The sequence below is a fragment of the Heliangelus exortis genome, chromosome 5 (assembly GCF_036169615.1).
Source record: "Heliangelus exortis chromosome 5, bHelExo1.hap1, whole genome shotgun sequence".
NCBI lineage: Eukaryota > Metazoa > Chordata > Aves > Apodiformes > Trochilidae > Heliangelus > Heliangelus exortis.
This window is the reverse complement of record NC_092426.1, coordinates 7,206,239-7,233,244: the sequence shown is the minus strand read 5'-3', so window position 1 is coordinate 7,233,244 and position 27,006 is coordinate 7,206,239. Positions and strand designations below refer to the sequence as shown.

Here is a 27,006-nt window from a genome sequence, read left to right as displayed (position 1 = left end):
ATTACTAGCTCACACCTTAGCAGTTCTGAAGAAGCAGATTTTACTTCAGTTTAGACATTTCAGTTTTTACCTTTGTTTGCAGCAGCACAATGCTACAGATTCATTTTCAGAATTAGTGAAAACACACTGCATCTTTTCACTGGGAATTAAACAGCTGTTCCTTTACCTGCACCATGAGTGCTTCCAGGTTGCACATGTTCCTATTAAGGAACACCTTACCTTTTCAGATCATGTCTGCACCTTGCTAGGATTATTCTGAAGATACTAAAAGAACCATACTTTATATGGTTCAGGGGCTGAATAAATTAAAATCTTTTGTCTAGAACTGCTATGGATGGGGTTAAACAATATCCCATAATTATTAGCAGCAACTATAAAGCTTAAACAAAGGGAACAGTGCAACATAAACACAGGCAAAGACCATTACTTCATACTCAGGGAGCAATATAATTTGATTAATCTCTCAGATTCACTTACATGCTTAGTGTGAAGAATTTTTGTGATAACTGAACTGTACCAGTACTTTAAATTTCTCTTATTTTCTCATTCCTACGACTGATTTTTACTCATCTGTTTCCCCCCATGTCTTTCCTCTTGTCACAGGAGCAGATGAAGCAGGTGGTAACTGGAACTTCACCCTGTTGCTGGGACTGTTATTAACTTAGGTATAAAATGTAATTAAATGAGAATAAGCAGATTTGTAAGAATATTTTATTAAAAATACTGTATCAAAGCACAAAATAAGCTTTAAAGATGATGAAAACTAACCTGGAATGTCTTTACTGATACTCTACATAGACTACAAATAATTGCTAAATTATAGAACACCCACAACCTGTTCTAGATGTCCTATACTTAATATGCTGCTTAAGGCCTATCTTTAGGTGATGCTATAAGCATATTTCCCTCTCTCCTCTGCTTTGTGGTGGCCCCACTGTGAAAGTCCTACCTGTGGAAAGGACATCCCATTTTCTATTAGATTTCCATTTATATTGTGCCTTCTCCCTGCAAAGTCCCTCTGAGCTTTGCACAGAGATTTATCATCTTCCCCTTGCACCAGCACAGCCACCAGGACATAAATGTCAGCATTCCAATACTGCATGAAAGGCTTCTAAAATACCTATATTAAAGCTTAAGATGTTATATGTTTATAGACCTTCAACATGTGTAGGCTGAAATGTTTGGGGCTGTGTAACCAGATTAAGTAATGACATTCAAAGATATCTGAACATCTTGTATAGCAACTTTATAAACTCAAAAAGAGTAAAGCAAGCACAGACATATGCCCTATACAAGCTGCAATACAGACAATATTTTACACACTTTATAACAACAGTAATGAAAATGCCAATTATAAATAAAATTATAGACAGACTCTTCTTGAGATAACAGTTATACTGAACAATGAAACATCCTTTTATGGCTATGAGTAGAATTAGTAAGATGCATAACTACAGAATACAGATCAGCATGTTTAGTCTGCTTATACATCTCCATCTGATCCACTGTTGTCTGGGGAAGAAAAATATTTTTTTTAAAAAAACCATGCTGGCCCTAATTTGAAACATATACTGACTTAGCTCAAAGTAAATTTACAAGAAAGAAGATTAGTTCCATCCTGGCCCAAAGCAGGACAGTTGGGTTTCGTTATTTTTTTCCCCACCAGTAATTTAGATGGAAACTGAATACCTAAAATGCTCAAGTCTGAACATGAATGCCCAGTTCTCCAATCCAAGCCAGCTTTTGCATGGCTTAGATCCAGAACAAGGTGCACCCTGTGCCCATGAAGATTATTCACATTTATTCATGTCCTTCTTGGTAAAAAATTTTAACCATTCTTGAAATAAGACCAGAGCACCAATTCTTTACTTGCCACATACAAGCAATGTGCTCCATGGAAAGTCCTCTTCAGCTTGCAAATGATGATCATGGCAGCATTGGGAATCACATCAGCTTGATCTTTCTCACCATCCTGTCCTTCCTCTGGAACCCTCCTCAGTTTTTAAGTTTTTCTTTCACCTCGTACTTTTTTTTTTTTTTTTTTCCTCTTTTTTAGCATTTGATAGTTCAGCATTGTAAATGTCTGAAAATACATGTTTTACTTCACAAGTATATACTTCTGATTTTTGAACTAAAAAATCTAAACAGTTTTTGACAGAATCTCTAAGAAGCTTCGTTTCAGAAAAGGAGCACTCCGACATGTGAATAGCAAATTCTGCAAACTCATTTCAGTGCAGCCCTGAACACCTGGCATCTGCCTTTTCTGGATGTCTGCTCCATGAAAGGATACTTTGAACTTGGTTTTATATGGTGTAAAGAAAAGTTACAAAGAAGTAAGTTTTATAATACAGAGTCCCAAGCGACTTTTACTGCGTGTTCTAATTTGACTGCTTTGGTGCCTTTTGCGACTGCTGCAGTGTCAAAAGAGCAAAGGTGGTGCCAATTCACATCTGGCACACGTGGTTCTGAGTTTTTATGAAATCTTTTGCCGACCAGTTCTTCCTCATGTCTTCTCCAAACCTGGTTCTCTCAGTTGTTCAGAAGCTTAGAAGTCCCTATTTCACTACTGCCATGCAGAAAAGAAATGCAAGAAAAATATTAAAAGTCAGAAGCCCACACTCCAGTACTGCATTTGCTAGCATGATGTGGTCCCTCCCACCTCACTGTGGTCTTCAGTTATATTCAGAGTACCCACCACGGTCAGGAGCTCTGTTCAAATGCCATACAGTTCCTTTCCTTCAACCCCTACCCCACCAAAACACAACTTAAATAATGTTTTCATCTTGTCTCCAAAAATTCTGTTTGTTTCTTTCTCACTTTCATAATTTTCAAAACAGATAAAGATTTGCTGAAGAAAAACTTCACTTCCCAAGCCTCCCAGAAGTAATTTTTTCATACTGTATGTGTTACTTTCCTGCAGTGGTTTATGGCTTGGCTTTGCAGATGCTCAAAAAATTGCACAAGTATTATTTCCCCTCAGCCTGGACTTCTCATAGCTTGGAACACTGTAATACTTCTTGCTGTCTTGCATTTGCCTCTGTGTGGTTTTTCTTTTTTTCCTTCCTTGCCTAACTCAGAGATAACTGCTACATATTTACTTAACCTTCCTTCCCAAATTCGTATTTTAGGTTAAATGCAGATAAATGATATAAATATTTACAGTTCCTTTAAGTCTCCTTCAACTCAACTAATTTATGAGAAATATCAGAAGCTGTATATCCCATACTGTCAAGAAATTGGAACCACGTGGCTGTAACTTTTAAAGGCAATCCTTAGAGATTTTTTTCTTGGTACACTTCTTTCACTGGCTAAGTGACATTGTACAAAGTATGGCTGTTTACACTTCATGTTTCTAGGCACACTGTGGCAATCCTGGGCCAAGTGGCTGTGTCCTGCACTGCAAACCATCCTGCTTCCAGGGTGCACTACAAGCCTGGTTCAGCTTCTCTTTGCATTACTTACCTGCTGGAGCATCCTCAAGACCAGCTCAGGGCTGAATTTCCTGGCTCACCATTGAGAGGAAAGACTTGAGAGTGGTGTTCCACACTTCAGTGTGTCTTACATGGTGTGACATGTGGCCATGCCCTTACAGCATATACCAGGCCCAGAACTGTGTGTATATTCTGTCTGTTCTATGTCATATACTTGATGGTGGGCAAAAAAAGCAACCTGGGACAAACAACTTCTGTTTCATGCCAGGAGGGCAATGTGAACATGGGGAAGCAGCTCTTGTGCAAAATGCTACCTAACTTCAAAGCACTGTTGGTTCTAGAAGCAAGTCCATGTGTCTACCTATTATGTTCTTCAGACCTTGGGGGGCAATTCATTGGACTGATGCTCGTTATCTGCAAGGAGCTCTTACTTAACTGCCTCAAAAGTCAGGAAGTACCTTGATTAGTTTGCAAATTAACAAAGGAGAAAAAAGGCTACAGTAATCAATGGGAGCTTTATTTTTCCCCAGGTAACATCAGAGCTTAACATAGCTGTTTATTAAGATACCAACCTAAATTTTATATTCAGAGATCTATTACTTGCAGATCATACACAGCTCCCATGGCATGACTGAGCTTCTTTACACCACCACCTTCAAATACACCAACTGTGCTCTGTGGGGCCACCTCTGAGTGTGGGATGGTGGGTTGCCTGTGAATATTAAATTAAATTTTTCCAATGAGACTGCAAAAATACTGTTAATCAGTGCCAACTGGGGTGGTGTGGTGTACATACAGAACTGTGAACACCAGAAAACTGTGGGCATTGGTAATAACTTTTAGCCCACAGTAAGTTAGATTAGAGGTAAAATTTTGTGCCCTCCTTTCAGACTCTAAAATCCTCTCGTTACCCTAAAGACAGAAACTGGTTTAGGAATGCAAGAGGTTCTGCTTTGCTCTTTACACAGTAAACTGCTTAAATGTAGAAACGTTTGCGTTTTTTCAGTAGAAATATGCACGCTTCCAGTTAGCCACCAGATGGGGCTCAGAGCTCCTCCTCATATAAATCCATGAACATCTGCAAAGTTAAAGCACTCCAGAGATGTTACAAAGGATGCAGTTTCTTCCACTTCATTAAAGCCAGAGGAAGTCTGATTAGCTGGATGTTTACAAATAAAAGGAGGACCTGGAGGTAGATCAAAGATGACTCTCCAGATTTGGCATGATTTCAAGTTCCTGTACTAACAGCATCTGCATGAGTTTGACTGTATATTAAGTGATTGAACTTGGCATATCTCATCATGAATTAATAATTCTTTCTTAATGCTTAGCGCATTTACTAGAAGGCTAAAGATTCAGCCAGCTAAGGACTTGAAAAACAAAAAAAAAAAAAAAAAAAAAAAACCACCCTGCAGCTAACAAGATCTTCCAAGCTCCATTTATAAAAGAGAAGCACCCACTGGGTTCTTCCTCCCCCTACTTTCTGCAGCATAAAGGGACTCAAGAAGCAAAGAAAACCCCTGTTCCAAAATCTGAAAAATGTAGTACTCAAACAGGAGCAGTACTCCAAGCCTGTTCTCTAACAATCTAAGTAGCTTGCAGGGTCCAATCACACCATTTATGTTTTTTACTGAGAATTCTATAGTTAAGCCAGGGTCTCAGTGACTAGAGCACAGCCCCAAAAACTGAGGAGAAAAGCAATTCTGAGATAAAAGATAGTGGCATGTGAAATACACTGAGTTAATGTATATGTGTTTTAAGGGACATCTTTGTTTTGACTCTGTGTAACAAACCAACATAGCTTGTGAGGTCTGGAAGGCCACAGACTATTCCTACTTTCATAGTAGTGTTCTGTTTGAAGCTAGTATTTCTGTTTGGGGTCTAAGCCACACTGAACTTGATCAAATAAACATTCACCAAAGGAAACTGTCTTTGAACTATTTAACTCTTTTCACAGCAAACTAAAACTGAAAAAATTTTCCAATTACCATTCACCAAAGGAAACTGTCTTTGAACTATTTAACTCTTTTCACAGCAAACTAAAACTGAAAAAATTTTCCAATTACCTAAGATTTCTTGAGTCTTAATTGACTTATTTTTCAGGTTTTAAGTTACTATTCAACAGGACCTCTGACTTTTTCGGCAGAACTGACCATGTTAGCACCAGCCAATAAAATTTGAGTAAAACCAACCCTGTCTGAAGGCAGACTAGGTGGGACTAATCATAATTTCAGGCATCCAGACTGTGCCAGTGTCATGTTTTACAGCAGATGTAGGGGTACAGAAACTATATTCAGTCTACCCAACAGCAGTGCAGCTCAGAGATCCAAGCTCTCTCCTGGGTTGTGGGATACTGAGACAATTTTTTCATCAGTTCCAAGGCCTCCTACCCTTTATACCCTCCTTCAACAGTACTACTTTATCTACCTTTTCCTGAGAAATATTCTAGATTTCATCTCTTAAAATGTTTCCACTTTGTGTATATAATTAAATAACCAATGGCTGGAATACAGAATATTGGCAGTGTGGTACTTGGGGCTCCCTACCAGTGGGAACATCATAAGCAGGGAGGAAACAAAGGCACCATCTTTAGCATCCTGAGTAAATCCTCTCACAATGACTTGTGTGAAAGGAGGGAGCATAACTGTTACCAGAAGTCTGGTGTATCTACTGCCAAAACCCAAAATAATCTGTGGTATTTAGCAAACTCTATTTTTAGCCAGCATATGTGCATTTCCACAAACTTCCACGGTCTAGGGGCATCTGTGATAGAGAGAAGGTCACTGTACTATTTCTCCCAGTCATTTTCAGGGGAGTCAGAAAAAGTCCCTCTGCTGACCATCTCCAATGTAGTGGGCTGGTTCTATAAAAAAGCAGAGTATATCTAATACTGAAAAAGCAAGTTCTTAGCCCTAGTCATTGCTTTAGAACAGGAAAAAAGCACATCTTCCCATTTCAAAAAAACAGAAGGCAAACAGAAAGACTAAAAGGATTAATTTTTAAACTAGAAGCCTTATCATCAGGGGACATAAAGGAGAAGAGATGGGGAAAAATTGAATTTTGCACTTTGAGAGGTTGAAAAAACAAGGATTTGCAGACATCCCAGATTTTCAGTGATTTCCCACAATCCACACAGCTTCCAGGATTTGGAGGCCTTTACAGAATGCTTTCTTCTTATTCCCTGTCAGGAGTCTTGGGATGTCTACAGAACCACAAGTCATCCTTATCTGAGATCATCTCTTACTTGCAAGTAGAAAGAAAAAGTACACCCCAAAATCTGACTGATGCAAATTGCAGTTAGGTTTGAGTAAAAGCAACAGCAGCATCAAGACTTCATCAGAAAGGGAAATTCTGGAACAGCTCTGAAAGGGCTCATTTTTATTTTTTTTTTTTTATCCCATAGCATATGCTAGATGCAGCATTGATTCCTGTGGAAATCAGGAAGATTTTCTATTGTTACAGTATGCCAGAAGGCACAGGAAAGGATTAAACTTTTTTGTTTTCTTCCAAGAGAACAAAAAGATACTGACCACTAGGGTTTTGAGGTGAGGTGTGCCATGCTAGTGACATGAAACAGTCAAAATTCTGGCCTTGGACTGTCTGCTGACTTCTCATATTCCCTTGAATACATGAATATGAAACTTTACAAGCATATTTTCAACTACCTTTATATAAAGAATGTGCAGAAAATACTGAAAACAGTTTCTGTAAATACATGATGCACAGAATTGTCCTCTTTTGTCTTAAATAAGAACACCCTACAAAACATCTGGGGGCAAAAGTGACCCAAAAAAGGTCCCGTAGTGTTTCTCTTGCAAAGCTGGCACTGTTCATTCAAGTACATGAAAAGGAACATGGGCTGTTTGTTTCAGGGCTGTATTTATAGTCATGATGAACTCCTGAGTCATGAGTTCTGTTGCCCTCTAGGAAATTAAGATTTGTCTTTCTGCATGAAAAAATAGAATAAAATCACAGTTAATTCCAGAATTGTAAAGTGAATGTAAAAGTGGCAGAAGACATTTAAATTTTCTAAGATGTGTCCTAATTTTTGTCATCTTCCCCCTTCAAATCTCAGCCTACAAACATGTCTCAAGAATACACAGCACAGCAATATTCTAGGAATTTGGGAGTTGGAAGAAAACACAGAAAATTGGTTTAGAGCTGAGAACTACAGAAATGTCAGCTTTTAAAAACAAGTTCCTAATTTCCAGCCTTCAGCAGACTTTATAAGTCAAATTAGTCATGCTTCATCTTGTAGGTCTTTAAGTCTTTGACAAGCATCAAACCAACAAGAGAATTAAGAAAGTCAGAATTATTTGATTTTTAACCCTTTCAGATTGGGAAGCAACTAAAAGTCAGAAGCAAGCACACAGGGATGGTCACAGATACTGCCAGCATCTTCTTAATTTATGCAAGGAATTATCCTGAGCTTTCAGTATTAGACCAAAAATGAGATGACTGCTTCCCCTTACAGAGAGACCCAAACAAGGGCACATTGTGAGTGCCCAGAGGCAAAGGGCAACAGGAGCTGCTGAGCATCTGGGCAGCACAGCTGCATCTGGGCCCACAGCTGGAGGGCACAGGGACCAGGGGGAGGTGGGAACCATTCCTGGTGTTCAGCCAGAGAAGGGGCCCAGCTCATTCCTGGTCCTGGGCCAGGACAACCACACGAAGCTGGTGGTGTGGAGCACTACACAGTCTCGAGAAAGAGTAAGAAGGCTCCAGAGCATATTTGAGGGGTGAGTTGAATGCAGGAAGGTTTCCAGTTCTCATAAAGAAGGCAGATAGCATAGATGTGTCTCATTCAGATTAAGTGGCTAGGCTGCCTTTTTTCCTTATCAGGCAATAAGAGATGAATGTAAATGTTCAGCTTCCAAAAGGATGCTTGGGGGAGACAGAGTCTGAGTTAAGCTCAGGGAGATACTCTGAGTTCTGGCACACCTCCATAAAGCAAACAAGCCCCCTCCCAGTCACTCATTTCTCCCCTCTTGCCACCCCTTCTATTGTGGTAGCACAAGATCTGACATAGAGCTGGAGAGGGAAGCACAGCAGGGAACTGGTCTAGTTAAAAAGAGCCCCAAGAGATATTATAAAAAAAAAAAAAAAAAAAAAAAAAAAAAGCTGTTGTTTGATTCAGTCCTTTGTGAAGCTACCTAAGTGTGTGCTTTTTGACAATGGCAAGGCTGGCACACGTGGGATATGAGAGCTGAAAGGAGGTGGGGAGGATGAAGGTAGCATGAATGAGGCTCAAGGTGGCACTACCTGCAGGAGCAAACTTACATCTTCACTAATAGATGGGATACTCTTATGGTTTTAGCACTAGTGTGTTCCAATGCAATAGTGTAGTCAAAGTACTCACTTTTATAACAATGTATTTTTAATATAGTCTTCAAGAAAGTACATTTTCTCTCTTCAGCTTTGAATAAAAAATATGCTGAATTGCATTTTCTCCATTAACTGCCGATATTAAATAGAGAAGTCCCCTGATAGAAGTCTAAGTTCTTAAGTTCTTAGAATTCTGTGATACTCTAACCTATTCAAATCAAGATTTCTTCACAGACATGTTGGCTACAAATTTTGTTATATACAAATGTAAATACTCTGAATTTAAAAGCTGGCAATAAGCACTTGCAGGTATATGTGTTGTTTTTAATATTTGAAACATCTCATCTGAAACTGAAAAAGCAACTCAATAGCTTCTGTAGTATTTTAAAGCTCATTCCAGGTCTTCATGAATTCCCTCTTTTGAACTTTCAGTAAATCCTGAAAGCTAAGAGTTAGGCTGGCTACTTATAAATTATTTTCAAGGTCAGAGCCCACACCACTGCCAAAATGAGGAAAACAACAGAATAGAGAGAGGTCCTCCAAAAATAAGAATAGCAAATCTCCTAAAAAGTCAGAGCATCCAGCAAGTCTTTTTCTCTCTGGCTACACCTTGATCCATGTGATATTCTCACACCTCCATTCTCAAAGATCCTACAGCAAGGGTCCCTGCAGCACAGTAAGGAGAAGAGGCAAAGGAACTATGTTATGATGGCTGAGGAGTACACATTTGTGAGAGGAAACAGAACTCTAACTGAAGTCTTTTTCTTCCTCTTCACTGTCTTTCCAGTAACAGCAAGACTTCTAGGATATTGTAACTGCAACTGTTTTGGTTTTTTCAGGTCTGCTTTTGTACTGTCTCCACAGTAAGCAATTTTTGTCACGCTAGGAGAGCTGAAACAGCTGCATTTCTCTCTCCTGTGGATGTTGTCCCATTCTGGAGAGAACACCCCTGTCCTCAGAGGTGACCATCCCCAAGCTGCCTTAGCACCTGCCCCTTCTCCCTGTTGACAGAAGCTTCTGTCACTTCAGGCCTTCAATAGTCCCTTGCTGTTCCCCTGCATGCTTTTACACCATAAACACTCTCCCCATCTACTTGCAAGCCAAGCTGTTTTGTTTATGCCTTGGCACCTTCTCCTATACTCCCCTTGATAACTTATCAGGCTACTTTCTGATTTTCCTTCCCTATAAACAAGTAGATCCACTCCTAAGCTCCCCTGCAGTGCAATTCATGCTCTTTTTGAGCCTCTGTCTGGACATTCTTGCACGTGAACTCCAAGGCACTGGGTTTTGTTTCACTAGAACAGGAAAAAACATTAATTCAAGTTTGGTTGGAAAGGTTCAACAAACTTTCCTTTGAAAGGCTGCTACAACATGGCTTGTAATTGAAAAGCAAAGGTATTCCAGGGTGTTTGTAAAGTTAGAAGTGCACAGAAGCCCCATCATTCCTAGTTCTGCATTCAGCTTCTGTAGTCAGCAGGTCTACTGGCACTAGGAAGTAACTTTTTTGTGAAATGTTTTTGGGTGAAGTTCAGACTAATGCAATGTAAACAAGGCCTCCTGATCCTGAGTAGGAGCCTCATAAATCACCCTTGGCCCTTTCCTGTATTCAGGAAAGATCTCTTAGTTCACAGGAGTCACCTTCTCCTTTTCAGCAAGGTCTTTAACCTGCCAGGCTTTGCTGTGCCCCTGCAGTCCTTCCAGCACGGGGATGGCTGCACTTGGTACCCAACCCGCGCTCCCTATTTATGCTGCAGGGAGCTGATCACCCAGGGCTGAGAGCTCTCCCAGCCAAGCTGAGTCACTCACTCTGGTCTCACAGGACATTTTATTCACTCCTCCAGCCACCCCCTCCATGCCACTGCTGGGATTGGCTTCCCACTGCCCAGCTCTAATCCTGGTCCCCCAGCCATCACCACTCCCTCCCACTCAGGATCTCCTCTCCCACTCAGCTTTCCCAAGACCCTTCTGTCAGCACCCCCAGTGCTCACCAGTTTTCTCTTGCTTCCCTTGGTTGCTTTTCCCAGTCCAGATATAGCTGATACTGTAAGGGATAACCCGTGTGTCAGAAAATTGCTGTGTGCAGTGTATTAACCATCCCCCCCCCCCAAAACTCTTCCACTGCAGCACTTAACTGCTTCATCTTTAAGATGATCATTATACTTAAATATTTTATCTTCTGAAGAGTCTTATAATCACCTTAGCAAGATTCCAGGGCTAAAGAGAGTTAAAATACCCACCCTGCTTATTCTTTGAACTCTCGCACACTGAGCTTCAGTCAGGGTTGGGATGGGGAATGTGGAATAAATCACAGGAAGGGGAAAGCACTGAATATGCTGGAGTGCATTCCTAACTGGGGTCTTTTGGGCCCCAGTGTTATTCAAAACTTGGCTGGCTTCAGCATCAAACAAGAAAACACAGGACTGAGATACATGGCAAAACACTGAAGGCCCAAACTGCACCTAAAGCAGTCAGTGCCTGGGGAGCCAGCTGCCACCTCAGGACTGAGGTCTGGTGGCCAGGTCCTTCTCCATCACTGCAGAAACACACATCTACCAACCAAGAGAAATTCTAATGCACATTTAGAATGGAATAAATGCAAGGCAGCTCATGCTAATTTAAACAGGTATAATGGAGATTCTGAACTGTATTAATTTTTCTAAATAGCCTAGCATTAAAGCCTGATACCCCTCATGATCCCCAAGAAACCAAGGATCAAAACTCAACTCCAGCAGTGACAAGTGTGTGAAAGCCCTGAGCTCCTATTCTCAACCCCACCACTGGTGTGCAAGATAATCAGAATATTTCTGATACATCAGAATATTTCAGAATAAAACCAGAACATTTCTGGTTTTATGAACAGCTTTTACACTGAACAGCTAGCTAGTCCAATCACCTACACTGCTGATCTAAATTGCTTTCTCCCCTCCATGGTTCAGTGGGAAACAGCATTACTGCCCTCTGTGCTAAACTACAATGTGCTGAGAAAAAGTACTGCTAGGTTTTATTTTGTAATAGTTTTCTCCACCATTACATATTAGGATCCTTTCCTCCCACCCTTAAAAAAAAAAAACAATCACACACTCAAACATTTAGAAGCTGGTACCTTAAGAGTCAAAGGCAGTCGTTCTCTCAAAGGCCAAGCTGCCTTGCTGAACTGATGTCAGCTGGTACTTAAAAGGATTTTAAAATTCAATTAAATTAAGAGGCAAGCTACGCAGATTAGGGCTATACTAGAATCAGAAAGGAATCTTAAGGCATAAAATGTCTTTACATTTATTAAGCAAACTCTGCAGTCGTTTCTTGTTATGTTCTTCTTAAAAAACAGAGCATTCAGAAAATATCATGAAAACAAGAAACAAAAAAACTGAAGGTTCACATGAGCCACACTCCCCCTTCCCCTCCCCACCCAACCAATGGGACTATCTTCACAGCCATCCCAATTTTAACTTCCCAACACAAGCAGCAAGGCACCATTTACAGCCAGGCTGAGAAATGCTGACTTCAGTGCAGATCACCAGCCTGTATTCCTAGCAATCCACCACAGCCACTCTTCCCTTGTATGTTAGAATAAGGAGGTTATATATACCCACAAAGGTACAGACAGAAAACGAAAGGCCAACATCAGATGTACAGTTCTGCTAGGACTTCAAGTCTGGAAAATGATCACTCTGCTGGGAACTCCTTGGTTATCCCAACAGTCATCAACTCCCTTTCCCTCTGCACACACCAGTCCAAGTCTGCAAGGTTTAACTGAGGCTATGGACTCTCACCCCTGGGATGCACGTTCCAACAAAGCCAAGAAGCAGAGGACCAGGAGAGTCAGCTCTGCCCTTACAGCAGAGTCAGAGAGAATAAAGGATTATGTCTTGGCACTGGGTTGTTTCTGTTTTGTTTTGGGTTGTTTTTTTTTCGTTTTTGAAAATTAATTTGGAGATTATGAACAATTATGCACTTGCATATTAATTGCTGTGATCTAAAATTTTCACATGAAGAAACAACACGTGGAAATATTAAAGCACTCATCTTACGGACATGGATCCGAGAACTGTTTAATAGAAGTCAGTGAAGGGGTAACATTGTGCTTTTAATCTACAGTTTAAAAATAATGATTTGTATATCTACTTAGTAAAACAATAAAATTAAGAACAGAAACTGGTATTAGGAAACAGTGAAAACGTAATAATTAAACACATTATGTTTTTCATAGCTATATACTTAATGAGCCTAAATAGACACCTATGGTTAGGATGGTCTTAAAAAAAATAATTAAAAAAAGAGACTTATTTTCAATTTTTTTTTTTTTCCAATTTTTGTCTACTATACTGTATGCCTTGCTTTGGTGTTCTCTCTGCTGCCAACTTAACGCTTTAACAGTATGTTTACACTTATGTTCTTTTCAAATGCTTGGCATTATAGTGAGATCTCATATCTTTCCTCAAATTAAACTTTGCTCCACATACTCCACATGTATAGAGATGAATATCCATGTGCTGCTCCAGTTGCTCATTATTTGGGAATATCTGAAAGCAGACCTGGCATATAGTCTCTCCAGCTGATAAGTGAGATATCATATGCCGTACATGGTCATGTTTTCGGAAGTTTCCTTGATCACAAATGGAACAGACATACCTGGCCATGCCTTTGTGCATATCATTGTGGAGCCGCAACTGGCGCTCTCTTAAGAACTGCTTCCCACATGTCTGACAAACAAACTGTTTTTCCTTGGTATGAACAGTATAGTGTTCCCTCAAGTGGCAACGCTGATAAAATCCTTTCCCACAAAGATTGCAGAAATGCTTACGTCTGTGATCCCTCTCGTTCTCTTCCATCATGGAGTTCTTGAACAGATCTTGCTCCAGGCAGCTTGACATATGTTCCACCACTAGGTTTTCGGTTTCGAAACGCTGGCCACAGTTAGGGCATCGGAAAGGACAGGCAGAATGCTTGTATAACTGTTTTTTTTGAAGGCTGTTCATTTGGAAATGACCGTCCCTGAAGTCCTCTAGCATCTCTGCAAACATCATGTCCCTGATTTCTGACTGCTCCTCAGGGTTTTCTTCTAAGTCCATTTTCTCCTCAGAATTTCTGATACCGTTCATGGTCAGATCCTGGGGTTCTCCACAGGTCTGTGCATGGTCCTGTAACTGCTTGCCTTTGACCAGTATTTGACCACACTTGCCACAAGCACATATATTTTCTATGTGTTTGGACAAATAATGAGAGGACAAGTCTTCCTCAGTGATTGTTAGCCCACAAAGTTCACAGGGAGCGTTTTCTGCCTCTTCCTGCACTGAAGGAGCCTTCCTGCTAAGGTGCCGTGGACTTTTCAAACACTTTCTTTCATCTTCATCCATGGATAAACGGGGTTTTAAAGTCTTCCGAGCATTTCTCTTCTCTCTGATCTCCTCCTCGACGTAGTATCTGTAAAGTGGCTCTTCCTGTTCATCATCCAGGTCATCGTTGTCAGAAGACTCATTGCAGTCTTTATCTGCCACCTTAATAATATTAAAATCCTTCAGCTCGTCTGCAGGATTGTCCTCTGGTTCCACCTTGATGATAATCCTCTTCCTCTCAGAGGCTCTACTTCCTTCTTCACCTGATGCCTCGGAGGCAACCGTGCTGCTTTTTCTGCTCGTAATGTTTGACACAGGAGATGAAGAATTGTCCACAGCTTGACTCGAGTCCCCCTTGTATTTCTCTGTTTGCGTGGAGATCATTTTTGAAGTAGAGTCCTTCTCACTAAAGTCTATTTTTTCAGTACTGTAGTACCTGGCACTTTGGTAAGAATGCCTGTTAGTGCACGTTAACACGTGCTCATCCAGCAGCTTTTCACAGCTAAAACTAAACCCGCAGCTGTCACAGGTGAAGCTTCTTCCGAATCGGCGCGAGTGGGACACGCGCTCCTTTGTGTGAGAGAATTTGGACGTGGTGCTTTTTTTGCAGACATCAAACAGTGGTTCAGGGAAGCTGCTCAGCTGCAAAGCTTCTTCATCAGGCTCTTTGTTATGGGATGTATTTACTGTTGAGCTTGGCGGCTCCACGCCCCACCTGTTTGCTTCGCTGACATTTCTAGCAAGTGTGTCTTCATACATTCTCACGCCAAATATCATTTTACTATTCTGGGTGCTAGAAGCAGAAGATGAACATTTTAAACTAGACGAGTCTGTATCCTGTATATCTTCTAGACATTCAGGTACATTGTATAGCTGTAAATTGTTCATGGCCACTTTAAATTGCTCAAAATTGGCAGGTGCTGTCATAATTTTTCCTAAATACATGAACTGTAAAATAAGATCAAAGCATTCAGCACTAATCTTCATGTTGCTTAGATTCAGCTGTGCTGTAGTGTGTTGATGGTTCATAAAAAACATCCTAAAATAGGAGCTGCATGCAGCAAGGACTGCTTTATGTGCTTGAAAATAAATATCATCGATAGCGATACAGCAGTCGCACAGAAAGCCCCACTCTCTTTGGTTGTTTAGCTGCTGAAGGACATAGTTGCTGTGGCTGGTTCTTGCCATCTTGTACTTCAATTACAGCCCTGCATAAAGAAGAAGACATCTGTTAAATCATGAGAACAAAAAACAAAATGTATGTAAAGGGAGGGAGGAACTGCCGTCTTTTTCTTCTCTAGATCTTCCTATTCTCACATTGTTTGTGGTATAGCTTCCCGCCTGGAGATCTTTGCTGGTAACTACTACGAGAATTCATGCCAGTGAAAGCATCCTGATTCCATGTTCTCACCACTAGACTTACAAGACTAGTAAACTAATAAACATAACCACCACACGTCAGTCAGACCAACACTGCTAGAATATAAATTAGCAAATGTATCTCAAAGTCCTACAGCCAAGATTTTCAGATATGAATTCTGGATGCAGAACTGCAGAAACTTCACAGGGTAGACTTCTCTAAGATGGCCTCAGGACAACACCTATACAAGGTGAGCTGACTGTAAGAAACCACTCTTCAGTCTCAACTTGTTCACTTGTCAGTCCAACAAACACATGATGCAACACCTAGTGGAAACCAGGCCAGGCTCAAACTGGTCTTTCCCACCCCATTAAAGGAATCCTCCCCATTAAAGAAGATAAATCAGTGGAGCATCCACACAAGCTACATCCACACACATCTCGCTCTTCAGGGCAGCTCAGGTACAGTCTCAACCTTCTCTGTCAGGTGTCTTACAAATCAGGAACTGCAAACTCAAGGGCATTCACAGAAGCACAGGGCAGCCAGGCACATCCCACCTACGAGCCCACTGCAGATGGTGACCAAGCTCACTGCGTGAGAGCCGCACCGACTGCAGAGGCAGGAAATGCTGCACACTGTGCCTCCAACTGCTCTCAAAACCACTCGTTCAGAACACTCTCATATAACCAAAGCACGTAGATGGGAGACCCATCTACAAAGAAAAGCTCAGCAATGGGGAAGTGCGAAAGCTTGCAGGCTAAAGGTGGAGCCACAGTGAAACGAAGCCTTGACAAAAATATACAGACAAATAGTCTGTGAGTGCTGAAAGTTGCTGTCAGTGAAAGGACTAATTTGTCCTCAAGAGAAAAGAGGAAGAAAACATGGTGGTTTATGTTAACAAAACATCCAGAAGAATGTAGTGTATGCAGGTGTGTATTTGATTTACAGAAGATCAAACTTAACCACATATGGCCAGATTCAACAGCTAGTCACTACTCACTTTGGAAAACCTTTAGTGACATATATATATATATATATGTCAGTATCTATATATATATATGTATAATCTGTACTAACTGCAGAGGGAGGGGGGTGAGAAACCGAAAGAAGGTATGAAGAACAGTCTAACTGAAATGAAAAACCCAAAGCAATAATTAGCACTCTTAACATTTTGAAAGGATAATGGAAATAACTGGAAGAGATTTGTACAAATAAATTACAGGCTAGCAAACAACATAAATGGCATTTTATGACTCAATGACATGCACATATTGATTTGCAACTATTCTTTCAACTGTCCAAAAATTAAAACAGAATACAAACAAAAATGCTTGATATTTCTTCTTGTTTCCCTGACAACTTACATCTTCTAGAGGTTGTGAAACGGGCAGAGTATTAGTATTCCACAATCAGTATTGAATTTGCAAGTTGGAGGCATTGCTTGGCTTGTTTAGTAGCAAACCTCATGTTTGATCACCATCCCTTCATTCCATGAAGGATTGCCATGGAAGAAACGTGTTCAAGCTCTCAAGACCAGAACATGCTCACCACACCCAACAATATTCCCTAATGCCAATTCATACAGCAGTACCTATGGATCACCACCAGCACAAGACCTTTTTTTGCAACAGGAACCTTGAGAACTGGATTGAACTACACTGATGATGAGCATCTGAAAGGCACTTGCTCCTCTCCTCTCGATCCAGTCCTCCACACCCAAAACTTAAGGGTGAGCACTCTGCCATAATATTTCTCTGACCATTTTGGCCCAGTGATGTCCACTGCAAAAATACAACTTGTTGCATTAAAATAATTCAGTGGCTCTCTTACTAACTCACAAAAGGGTGGCTCTGAAAGTAGGAGAATCTCTGAATGTCTTTTCTACAGAAACCTTATTATTGTCTCAGTGACTGGGTAATTTCAAAGCTCTCTACATCAAGTAATAATATAAAGGGCACTTCATATTCCTCCAAGCACTAAGGTGTTTTGGATTGGAGGTAATTCATTAGATGCTTAAATGCAATTCAATATAGTGTATCAAGTATTAAGAACAGCAGCTGCATAATGACAAAGAATTGACTTCAACTTCTACATTTTAAGTGTAAAAAACAAGACAGAAGACACACTTTAAGGCACCACTGGACTCTTGGTGCCAGCTGCCAGCAACACAAGAAAAGGCTGAGGATAGCTGTTTTTTCAATCTCACCCTGAAAGTGGCAAGCTTTAATTTTTCATTCTTTTTTTTTTTTTTGTACACTGTAAGTATTCCAGCATATCTTCCAGTAGCAGAAGACCAGTACAAGCCCATACCAAAAAAGAAGGTCCCAAACTATCTGCACACACCCGAGGATGATGGCATTTCCACGGTTTGAGGATGATCTGGCAGCCACTAGAGCAAGAGCACACAGGTTTGCCTTTCCTGTTTCCTTCTCCTTTGAAAAAGGTGCAAGATATTTCTCCTTTTAACAAATTAACTCTTGCAGAGCTTTCAGCACATGAGTCCCAGTACACAAAATCAACCCATTGGCAATGCCCACCTCCTGCCAACACTCTGGAAAAAAAACAATCCAAGCATGAGGCCACTTGGTCCAGGATGCCAAGATGCTCATGGCCAAGATGCTGGCCTCTATCGTGGTAGCACTGCACAAAGGTATTAAAATAGTGTGTAAAGTTATTTATGTTAATGGAAGTACTGGCATCCTCCCTCTGGATGCTGATTTAACCTGCTGGATGCAACTAAATATTTACAGCTGCCAACACTTCCCACTACAAGAGCCTGTGTTGGGCTATTTAAAACTTTTATACATCTCAACCAGCAAACGCCAAACTTTCCTGCTGAACTGTCCGCTTTTGGATTGATTTTGTTTTCCCTTCCACAGAAAATTTAACCCAAAATGGTTCCAAAAATGGGGCTAAGTAGATTATTACTTTTCCCTTTAAACATTTTTAAAAAGCTTATCTTCAAAAATCTGTGGAGAGACTTCATGTGGGAGAAAGTGCTGCCTTGGATATGTCGTTGTGATATAAAAATATGCCTGAATTTGGCCAAGCTATAAGCTTGAGGGGAAGAAGATAAAAATTAGCAGTTTTTACTTCCTTAAAACTTGCTAGTTACTAAAATCTCAGATTACAGCATCAGTGAGAACATTTCATCCTTTCAGAGCATCTTTGTGCACAGGGGCCTGCCTGTGCCATCCCACCCAGGGTGAAACTCCCCTTTCATGCAGAGCTCTGCCACAGTTTTAAACTACAAGAAGGTAGATTCAGATGAGATATAAGGAAGAATTTTTTTACAGTGAACATGATGAAACACCAGAACAGATTGCCCAGAGAGGTAATGCCCCATCCCCGGAAACACTCAGGGTCAGGCTGGATGGGCTTTGAGCAACCTGATCTAGTTGGAGATGCCCTGCTCACTGCAGGGGGGTTGGACAAGATGACCTTTAAAAGTCCCTTCCAATTCAAACCATTTTATGTGCCACCTGCACAAACACAAACAAGCAGTAGGGCTTGCTGGAGATGGCTCCACACTATGACTCACTGCTGGGTTTTAGCATCCCTCCTGGCAGCTGGATGGAAAAGATGCCCTGTTCTGGCTGATGAGTGCCAGACCCAGGAGTGAACTTCATGAAAACACAAAGAGAGAGGGAAATGTAAGGGAGGGAAAAGCTCCAGAAACTGGGAGGTCAGGGAGAGGCAGGCAAGGAGAGGAGTGCTGAGCTGAGAGGAGAGCACAGGGATTGGGAAGCAGCAGTGGGAATAAAGATGGGTGCAGTAAGGGTCTAGATGGTGGAGGGAACATGCCTGGGAAAGGGGCTGGGAAGGGCCAAGCTGCAGGGACTAGGGCAGAAGGGAAAATGGGTGGAAAACTACTATAGCATTCACCCCATCACAGCTGGAACTGAACTCCAAGTGTCCCAACCTCTCACCTCTTTGCCATCAGCAAATACCGAGGGCTTGCTGAAAAACTTCCCATCTGGATCTCAGAAAATGATCACTTATAACTATTTTGTTACTCCAACTGCTAAAATGGCAGAGATCTGAATTTATCACCCATGTGGGTGGTCAAATGCTGCAAACTTTTTAGATTTTGCTTTGGAACAAAAGCAAACGTTAGAATAAAAACAGGTCGTTTTTACAGAAAACTCAAGGTTTTAGATAATTAATTCCTGATTAACTCAGTTGCTATTTACATATATTGTAGCCATGCTCCTCCCAAAGCCTCCCTTCCTTCCACAGCGCATCCTCTGGATCTATCCAGGGACAGATCTGAGCAGCAACAACACAAGAAGATCCCTGCTCATCCAGCACAGCTTTAGGAGGACATAATTAGATAAGACTGAGGCACAAAAAGGAGGACCTCAGAGAAATGAACACTGCCCTGAAGAACAGCATTCCATTGCTGTAAGTGCCAGGACAGGTCTTTTCAACCCCTTTATATATCTTCTTTGGTCTCATTTCTTCACACAGGGGAAGACCACTGGCAGCAGCTGAAGCCAATGGCAGCTATCCTCTATGTATTAATCCCCAAGCATCTTGTAAATGTAAAGGTCCATGCAGGTAAGTTTGTCAATCCATAATTTCAAGTATTTCTCATTCTCTCTGACTCTGTTCTATTTCAAACAGAAGAGAAATGCCAGCCACTTGTCTGATGCACCAGCACAGTGCCTTTGTGAAGCACCCAAATACTGCAGCCACAAACATCACAACAAAGTCAAGAAGGAACACAAGTAACTCCATCTTCAGAACAACCCATTTGTGGAGTAAACACAGGAATAGCTCATGGTGCAGGTAGCATGGAACAGTGCAGAGGTGTTCTGGAAAAAAATTCGCTGATGATCAGAAGCACCTGATGTGACAACAAAGAGTGAAGATACTTGAGTCAGGTAATTTCACTCCAGTTTACAAAATCAAAGTCTCTATAAGCACTTTATTTTCTTTGTAAATGTTTTTACATTTCCTTGCTTTGTCTCAAGCTGTTTATGTGCCACCAGATTTTTTCTTTCGAGTCACTACTCAGACACTATCACTTTTCTGATGCTACCATGAACAAGGTAAGCTGGACTAAGTATGTTTTTGTCAGTCTAACAAGAAAGAAGAGGTATTTACTGTAGTTCCATGCTTTTTGTCATTTCCTCGCATTTAAAATTCTCCGAGACGTTTCAAAACTAAAGAAGTAAAAAAAGTCCACAAGCAAAGAACTGGTGAAGTTCTTTTGCTAACGTCTCTGTCTTTAAGAAAGATGTACCACAAGGTTCAGAATTTAGGAGCCTTTCGGCTCCTAAAATTAGTAAGTGGTTTTCAAAACCCAGCATTTCCACTGCTGAGCAGGCAAAAACGGAGTGCTCTGCATGCTTAGTTACTGGCTGCTTTTCTTTGGAAACCAAGAGCAGGCTGGACAAAAGTATAGTAAATGAGTGGAGAATTTGGTGCTAATAGAAAACAAGACTGGAAAACCTCAAGAAAAAAAACACCCAGTTACCCAAAGAAACAAGCGTGTGGGCAGCAGAAAACAAATTCCCCATAACAGTCTGACACTATCCCACACTGATGCTGGTTCCCAAGAATCCTCCTCCCTAAAGATTTATTTTGCCTCTGTGGGTCAGATCCACCAAGGAATCTGGATTCCTAAACAACAGCATCTAGATGGTCAAGAGAAAATCCCACGTGATATGTCTAAAATCTCCACATGATGCCTGACAAGCTTAAGCCTTTGGTCAGTGCACGAGAAATGGAGCCATCGACATACTGCAACTTTTACCTAGAAATACTCAACACGAGATTGCTCTGGTACTGTAGAGCCCAAGAAGGTACATTCTTATACCAGCACTGCAAAAATTATGAAGAACCTGAGGCCAGATGACCACTGTCAACCTCAACAGCAGGTAAGAATAAGATGCAGTCTGCAGTGCAAGCACAGCCTTGATCAAAAATAAAACAATTACGGTTTCCATGTAATGCCAGGGAAAATCTAATTAAGCTCTATTATTCAGGCTATGAAGGACTGAAGGTATAATTTACCCTCCTCCCTTCCAATCAGTTGCCTTCAGGCATGCTAGTTGTGAGGCTGTTTCCAATGATGTAGATATTCATCTTCAGACACATCCTGATGGATGAATCAGTTAAAAGTTTTAAGTCTCAATTTAAACAGCATTGTGGCCAAAGTATAGAAACAGGTTTCAACTGACACTTGGGCTAGATCTGAGCCAGGGAAAGGTAAGATCCTTCAAAGCCCCCCAACCACAAGCTGTTGGAGCAACTCAACCCCTCCTCAGCAGGCAGCTCTCCACTGATTCAGCATCCGTGTCCGCAAAAAGGAAACAGCCATCAAAATTTATCAAGTTATGATTCTCAGCTGCTGAGAAATAGTTAAGATGTTCTTAGGCAAGAACACTCTGCGAAATACAAGGAATAAAGTGCCAGAAAAGCACATGTGAATATATTCAGAAAATGGAGTTTGCACTAAAGTCCCATCTCAACTTCAAACAACTTTAGATCAGATTGATAAAAGTACTAGAGAAGGCTTATGCAGACTTTTAAAGCAACTTGCTAGCCACAAAGGATTACTCTAGCAAGTCACAGTTAGCTTTTATCTGACACCTTTACAGTTGTAAAAAGTTGTCAGGCAACACGGTAATGATACGTTTAAAAGAAACAATTAGTGGGGGGAAAATTATGGCACCCCATTTGTGCCTTGTAGCAGAAAGATGAGCTTTTTTATCTCAGCTCTCTGAGTTACCCTGACTTTCAACTTCAAGAGGCATCTTGGTGGTTTAGCCATTTCTTGAGACCTTCAAATGAAGATACATGTGCCCTCCAGAAAAGCATCCTTAGCTAAAAACAAGTGGTACTTTGGCATACCAACCTGCTGGATGCACATGAATGAAGCACTGTAACCTGTGTCCCACAAGTCAGACTACAGATTTTGTTGCCTTCTTCTGGTCTTAAATGCTTCATGTTTTACTTGCAGCACATTAAAAAATGAAGCTGCTAAGATCTCCACCCAATGAAAAAGGTTTAATATGAGGAAAAAAGGCAACAGCCAACTAATTCTGTAGTTTTTGCAACGGCACAACATGGACAAAGAATAAATTAGCACACAAATCTGAGGATATAAATGGTCTTCATGCAAATTATGTCAGCTGTTCTGCCCACACACTTTGTCTGGAGCAGAACTCTTTGGGTGCTGGTATTTTCCGTGCCCAAGCAGAGAAAGGGCAGGGTAACCCAACCACTGAGGAACCACTGGTCAGACTGAAAAATGCACATGGGGCTTCCCACACTACATGATGTGAGATCCAAAGGGCTCTAGTGAGAGGTCCAGCTGTAACAACTAAGAGAAAGGACACAGGGATCTTTCTCAGGAAACATTCATTATCTCAATTCTGACCAATTTTGTATCCATACAGCAGATAAGTAACTCCTAAAGCTTTGTCCATCCCAGACTTTCAGGGCTCTCCGCCGTCAGCAACAACAGAAAGCTGTGAAAGAAGCAATTAACCTCACACATTCAAGCAAGAAAGCATCAAAAATCCCCGGTCACTGGTTGACATGAGCACTCTCAACATAATTGCTCCAGATTTCTGTGCCAGTGACAACATGGCATGAAGGAAGGACTGGAGCAAGCAGAGCTGAAACCTGTGATCTTATTCCACACAAAACTTTCCGGCTACCACGAAGAAGGGGCTTATATTACTCCACCAAGCTTCCCACATAGCACCAAACCATGTCTTCATTACCTTCATCCTCCTGCAGCCACCCCTCATCTAGTCAAATATTTCCCCCAGGCTCCTGCTCCCCAGTGCCTGTTAGCTCCCTGCTACCTCCTCCAGCAGCAGAGTGCAACTAATACAACTTCTTACTCCTCAGGTTTTCTGGCCAGTCATCCAAAAATCTCTCTACAATCTTGTCAACTTGTTCTGCTGCTGCCCAGAAAATCTCTGCCAGCGCTGCAGCCGTCGCGTTTGGCTGGTTTTCCCCACAGCCATATGGTCTCAAACGCCTCTCCCCCGCTCGCCATGAAAGCTTAAGTTGTAATTTGGTAAAAATGAGAAGCCCGCATCCCCCCCTGCTCACGGCTGCTGTGTGGGTTTTTCCAAGAGCTGTAATGAGGAATGTTAAACACCTTTAATTAAAGGAATGTTTGTTTAATGTAATTAAATGCCTAAGGAACACTGTTGCAGCCCCGGACAGTCTTGCATTATGTGCCGTACCTTGCGATACCATAGCGCAGGGGTAATAATGCAAGCAAATGACACAATCTGACAGTAAATACCACATTAAGCACCATTCAACCCATGCTATCCGTATACCAATGCCTACGTGTCAGAAGGAACCGGCACTCATCTATCAGCCAACGAATAAGCCAAACTTAAGAATCTGAGTTACAAAAAAGCCTGGAAAAAAAGGACTAAACCCACAGCCCCACACCCACAGCGTTTCCAACCCCCGTTCCTCTACTCTTTTTACTACCTTTCTATCCGAGAAGGAGTCCTTCGAGATAGAAGACTTTCGATACGACTCCTGAAGCAACACAGGGCCTGTTTTTATGTGACAAAACTATTCCCCTTCCTTTCCAGCCGCCTCCGAGGCGATCCTATGCACTGCCAGCCCCGAGTGAAACCCAAGTCTCCTGCCTGGCAGGGTGGAGCATTCCCTCCAGGCTGCAGCGCAGCTCTTCGCTAAACTAGTGCAACTCACTCGAAGTTTTGAGGTTTGTTTTTCGGTTGTGTGTTTTTGTTTTTTTGTTTTGTTTTTTTTTTAATAAGAAAAAAAAGAAAGAACACGCAGCGCTCAGATCCTCTGCCCTGCTGCCGGGGGGGTGGACGGGGCTAGGGAGCGGTAACGGCACTGGAGATGTTCAGCGTGACTCCCAGCCCCGCAGTAAACAGGGCAGCGCGGTGCCCTTCCCCGCCTCACGCCCCTGCATCTCCTTAGGCCGCTTCTCGTTTTTCAGCGCGGCGCAGCATCCCCGCGCCTTCCCGCGCTGCTTCCGCCGGCCCGGGCCCCGCCGCTGCCGCCGCGCCCGCCTCCCCCTCCCGCCCCGCAGGCGGAGCGCGGCCCCCGCTCAGCGCCCCGGCACCGCCGCGCCAGACCCGACACCGGCGCCGTTCGGCCCCCGCGGAGCCCGGGAGGCGCCAGGCCAGGCCCGCCGGGAGCAAGGTCACCGTGGCGCCCGCACGCCAGGGACCGGCCGCGGCTGGAAAGCCCCGTACCTGGCAGCGCCGCTTCCCCCCGCGCCACTATGGCGGGCCATGCCGGGCCATGCCGCGGCCGGCGCCGCTCGACACTTCCCACCTCCCGCCGCCGGCGGAGCTGCGGCCGCCGCGCCGCGCACCGCCTCCCTCCACCCCCCCCCTCCCTCTTCCTCAGCAGCCCGGTGGCGGCCCCCGGGGAACGGGGCGGAGGGGCGCGCAGCCCCGCTTACCCGCGGTGCGGGGAGACGCGGCGGCCGCCCAAGGGTTGCTTCCCGCGCCGCTCCCGCCGCTGCTGCTGCTGCTGCTGCCGCCGCGGCTGCAACAAAGGACTTCCGCCCCGCCGCGCCTCTGCTGCCGCAGCGCCGGCTCCGCCGCGACCGCACGGAGCCGGACCCCTCCCCTCGGCGGCCGGCGGCTCCCGGCCCCGCCGCTGCCAGCGCTGCTGCGCCGCCGCCAATGCCGGGGCCCGGCGGGCGGCTCCCTGCCGCGCTCCCCTCTCCTCCCATGCCGCCGGGGAGGCCGGCGCGGCGCGGCCCGGGCTGGCGCAGCCGGCGCCCCCTCCCCATGTGCCGCTAGCCCGGCCCCTCCGCTCCCCACCCCCCATCCCCGGCGAAGCGCTTAGACGCGGAGGGGGGAGAACCTGGAGTGGGGCATCCTCCGCCGGTGCGACCCTCGCAGCCGGGCTCTCCCGTCCAGCTCCGCTCCCGACCCGCGCCGAGCCAGAGGGGTGGGTAGAAACCCGCCCCTACCCCGCGCAGCAGCTCTGGCCTCACGGAGCGAAGTGTCCCCACAGAGCGGGGTGTCCTCTCCTTTCCCCTCCAGCCAGTTGTGACTGGCGGTACCGGGGCAGGCTTGGTTAGCCGTGCAGATGTCCGGCGTTTGACTTTTGTACCCGCAGCCGTTCGGGCCTCCTGCGTGTGAGAGTTTAATTTCAAGTCGCAGGAAAAACAACTGCTAGTTGCATGAGAAAGTATTTCCTTTTTGGTGCAGTTTCACACGATAGTATCACTGCCTTCCCTCTTGGGAGTCTTACGGTGATGCAGGGAGCTCAGGGGCTGGTAGCCACAGGCATGCTTTATCACAGATCCCAAGAACAGCACTTTTTATTGTTTCACCTCTAGGAGCTTTCCCAGGCTCCCTTCCCATCACTCTTTGGATCTCTCCCGTCTAAGAACATCCATCTCCTCTGGAGCTGGCCCATGGAAGCAAATGGGATTTCCTGAACCTGCGGGCAAGCCCCTCTGCTACCTGCCACAGGGCTGCTAGAAAACATCTGCCAGGTCAGGCTTTCCTCCCGAACTTGCCACTTGACTTTTCCACCCCCAAAGTGACATTTCTCATTCAGCACAAGCATCAGAAGTGTTTAATCTGCATGACATCTTCATTTATCACTGTTTCTATATATATCACTGTATTTGATGTTTGCTGCAGCTATCCAAAATCCCTCTTACCCCCCAGACAAGCCAAAGGGGAAAATTTAACTTTAGCAAAGTAAAAAGATTCGATTACAAATTTGAAAAATGCAAAATTAACAAAAAGCACAACAAAAGAAGATGCCACGGTATTAAAATGTATCATCATTGATCTCTTCTTCAGTGAACCTCAAGGTTTTCCAAGCAGCACTCCTCCAATGTGAAAGTGAACAGGACAAGCCCAGTTATTGGAATCCTAGTTTCCAAATGGAATATCATCCCTCCCTATGTGTCCATCTGAGGATTCTTCAACCTCTACTGTATTGAAGTGTAGTTTTCAAAATGTGTCTTAAAGAAACATCCCCTTGTTTCTCCCCCCTCGCTGTACTGCAGCTTTGGCTCAGTAGTGTGATATCTGTAGCAGGACCAAGGGATTAAAAAAACCTCCCCTGGCAGGCACCAGCCCCCGTGAAAGGCAGAGGGACCCCCACAGTACAACTTCTTCTTCGTAGGTTTTCCTGTTTTATAGGAAGTTAAATGAATGGCCTCTGTAAGCTGTCACAGCCGTGGTTTTCAAATCACACCAAGAAGTTGTTTTTCTTAGTTCAAGGGTCTTTTTCTCTCCAGCTCCTTACATGTCTCAGGGCAGCATAAGCAAAAAGCACACACGTGGGGCTTGTGCAGCCTCTTGTTCTGTTCCAGCCCTTCCACATGTGTTACGCCTGGAGCTTCTGCCACCTCCAGTAAGATGGGGCACAAGGCAGTCAGTCCCTCTTTTTCACAGTCCCCATTCCCTTGGTGCCCTCTCACCATGCTTGTCTTCCTCATTTGTTGTTTTTTTGTAAATTATTAGTATTATTTTCTGGCCACAGAAGAGGAGTGAGCAGTAGCACTCATGAAGATAGCTGTGATTATGTCCTGCTCTCTTTTTTGACCCATCACCATAGG

General features: G+C 43.3%; 1 protein-coding gene across 8 annotated transcripts; it reads right to left on the bottom strand.

Annotated features, from left to right (window-relative positions):
• Positions 1-695: 695 nt before the first annotated feature.
• Positions 696-25,575, bottom strand: ZBTB1 (zinc finger and BTB domain containing 1). 8 transcript variants are annotated; one of them, XM_071745369.1, is made up of 4 exons: positions 24,877-25,212; positions 13,558-15,297; positions 10,745-10,797; positions 696-2,566 (listed from the first exon to the last, which is right to left on the bottom strand). In XM_071745369.1, exons 2-4 carry the CDS (start codon positions 15,275-15,277, stop codon positions 2,564-2,566), a joined length of 1,776 nt encoding a protein of 591 aa, XP_071601470.1. In that variant the 5' UTR covers positions 15,278-15,297; positions 24,877-25,212; the 3' UTR covers positions 696-2,563. The 8 variants fall into 8 exon arrangements, with proteins under 8 accessions (XP_071601470.1, XP_071601468.1, XP_071601469.1 ...); XM_071745367.1 differs by having other exon boundaries at positions 13,386-15,297; positions 24,877-25,211; XM_071745368.1 differs by lacking the exon at positions 10,745-10,797 and having other exon boundaries at positions 13,386-15,297; positions 24,877-25,211.
• Between the last annotated feature and the right edge of the window lie 1,431 nt (positions 25,576-27,006).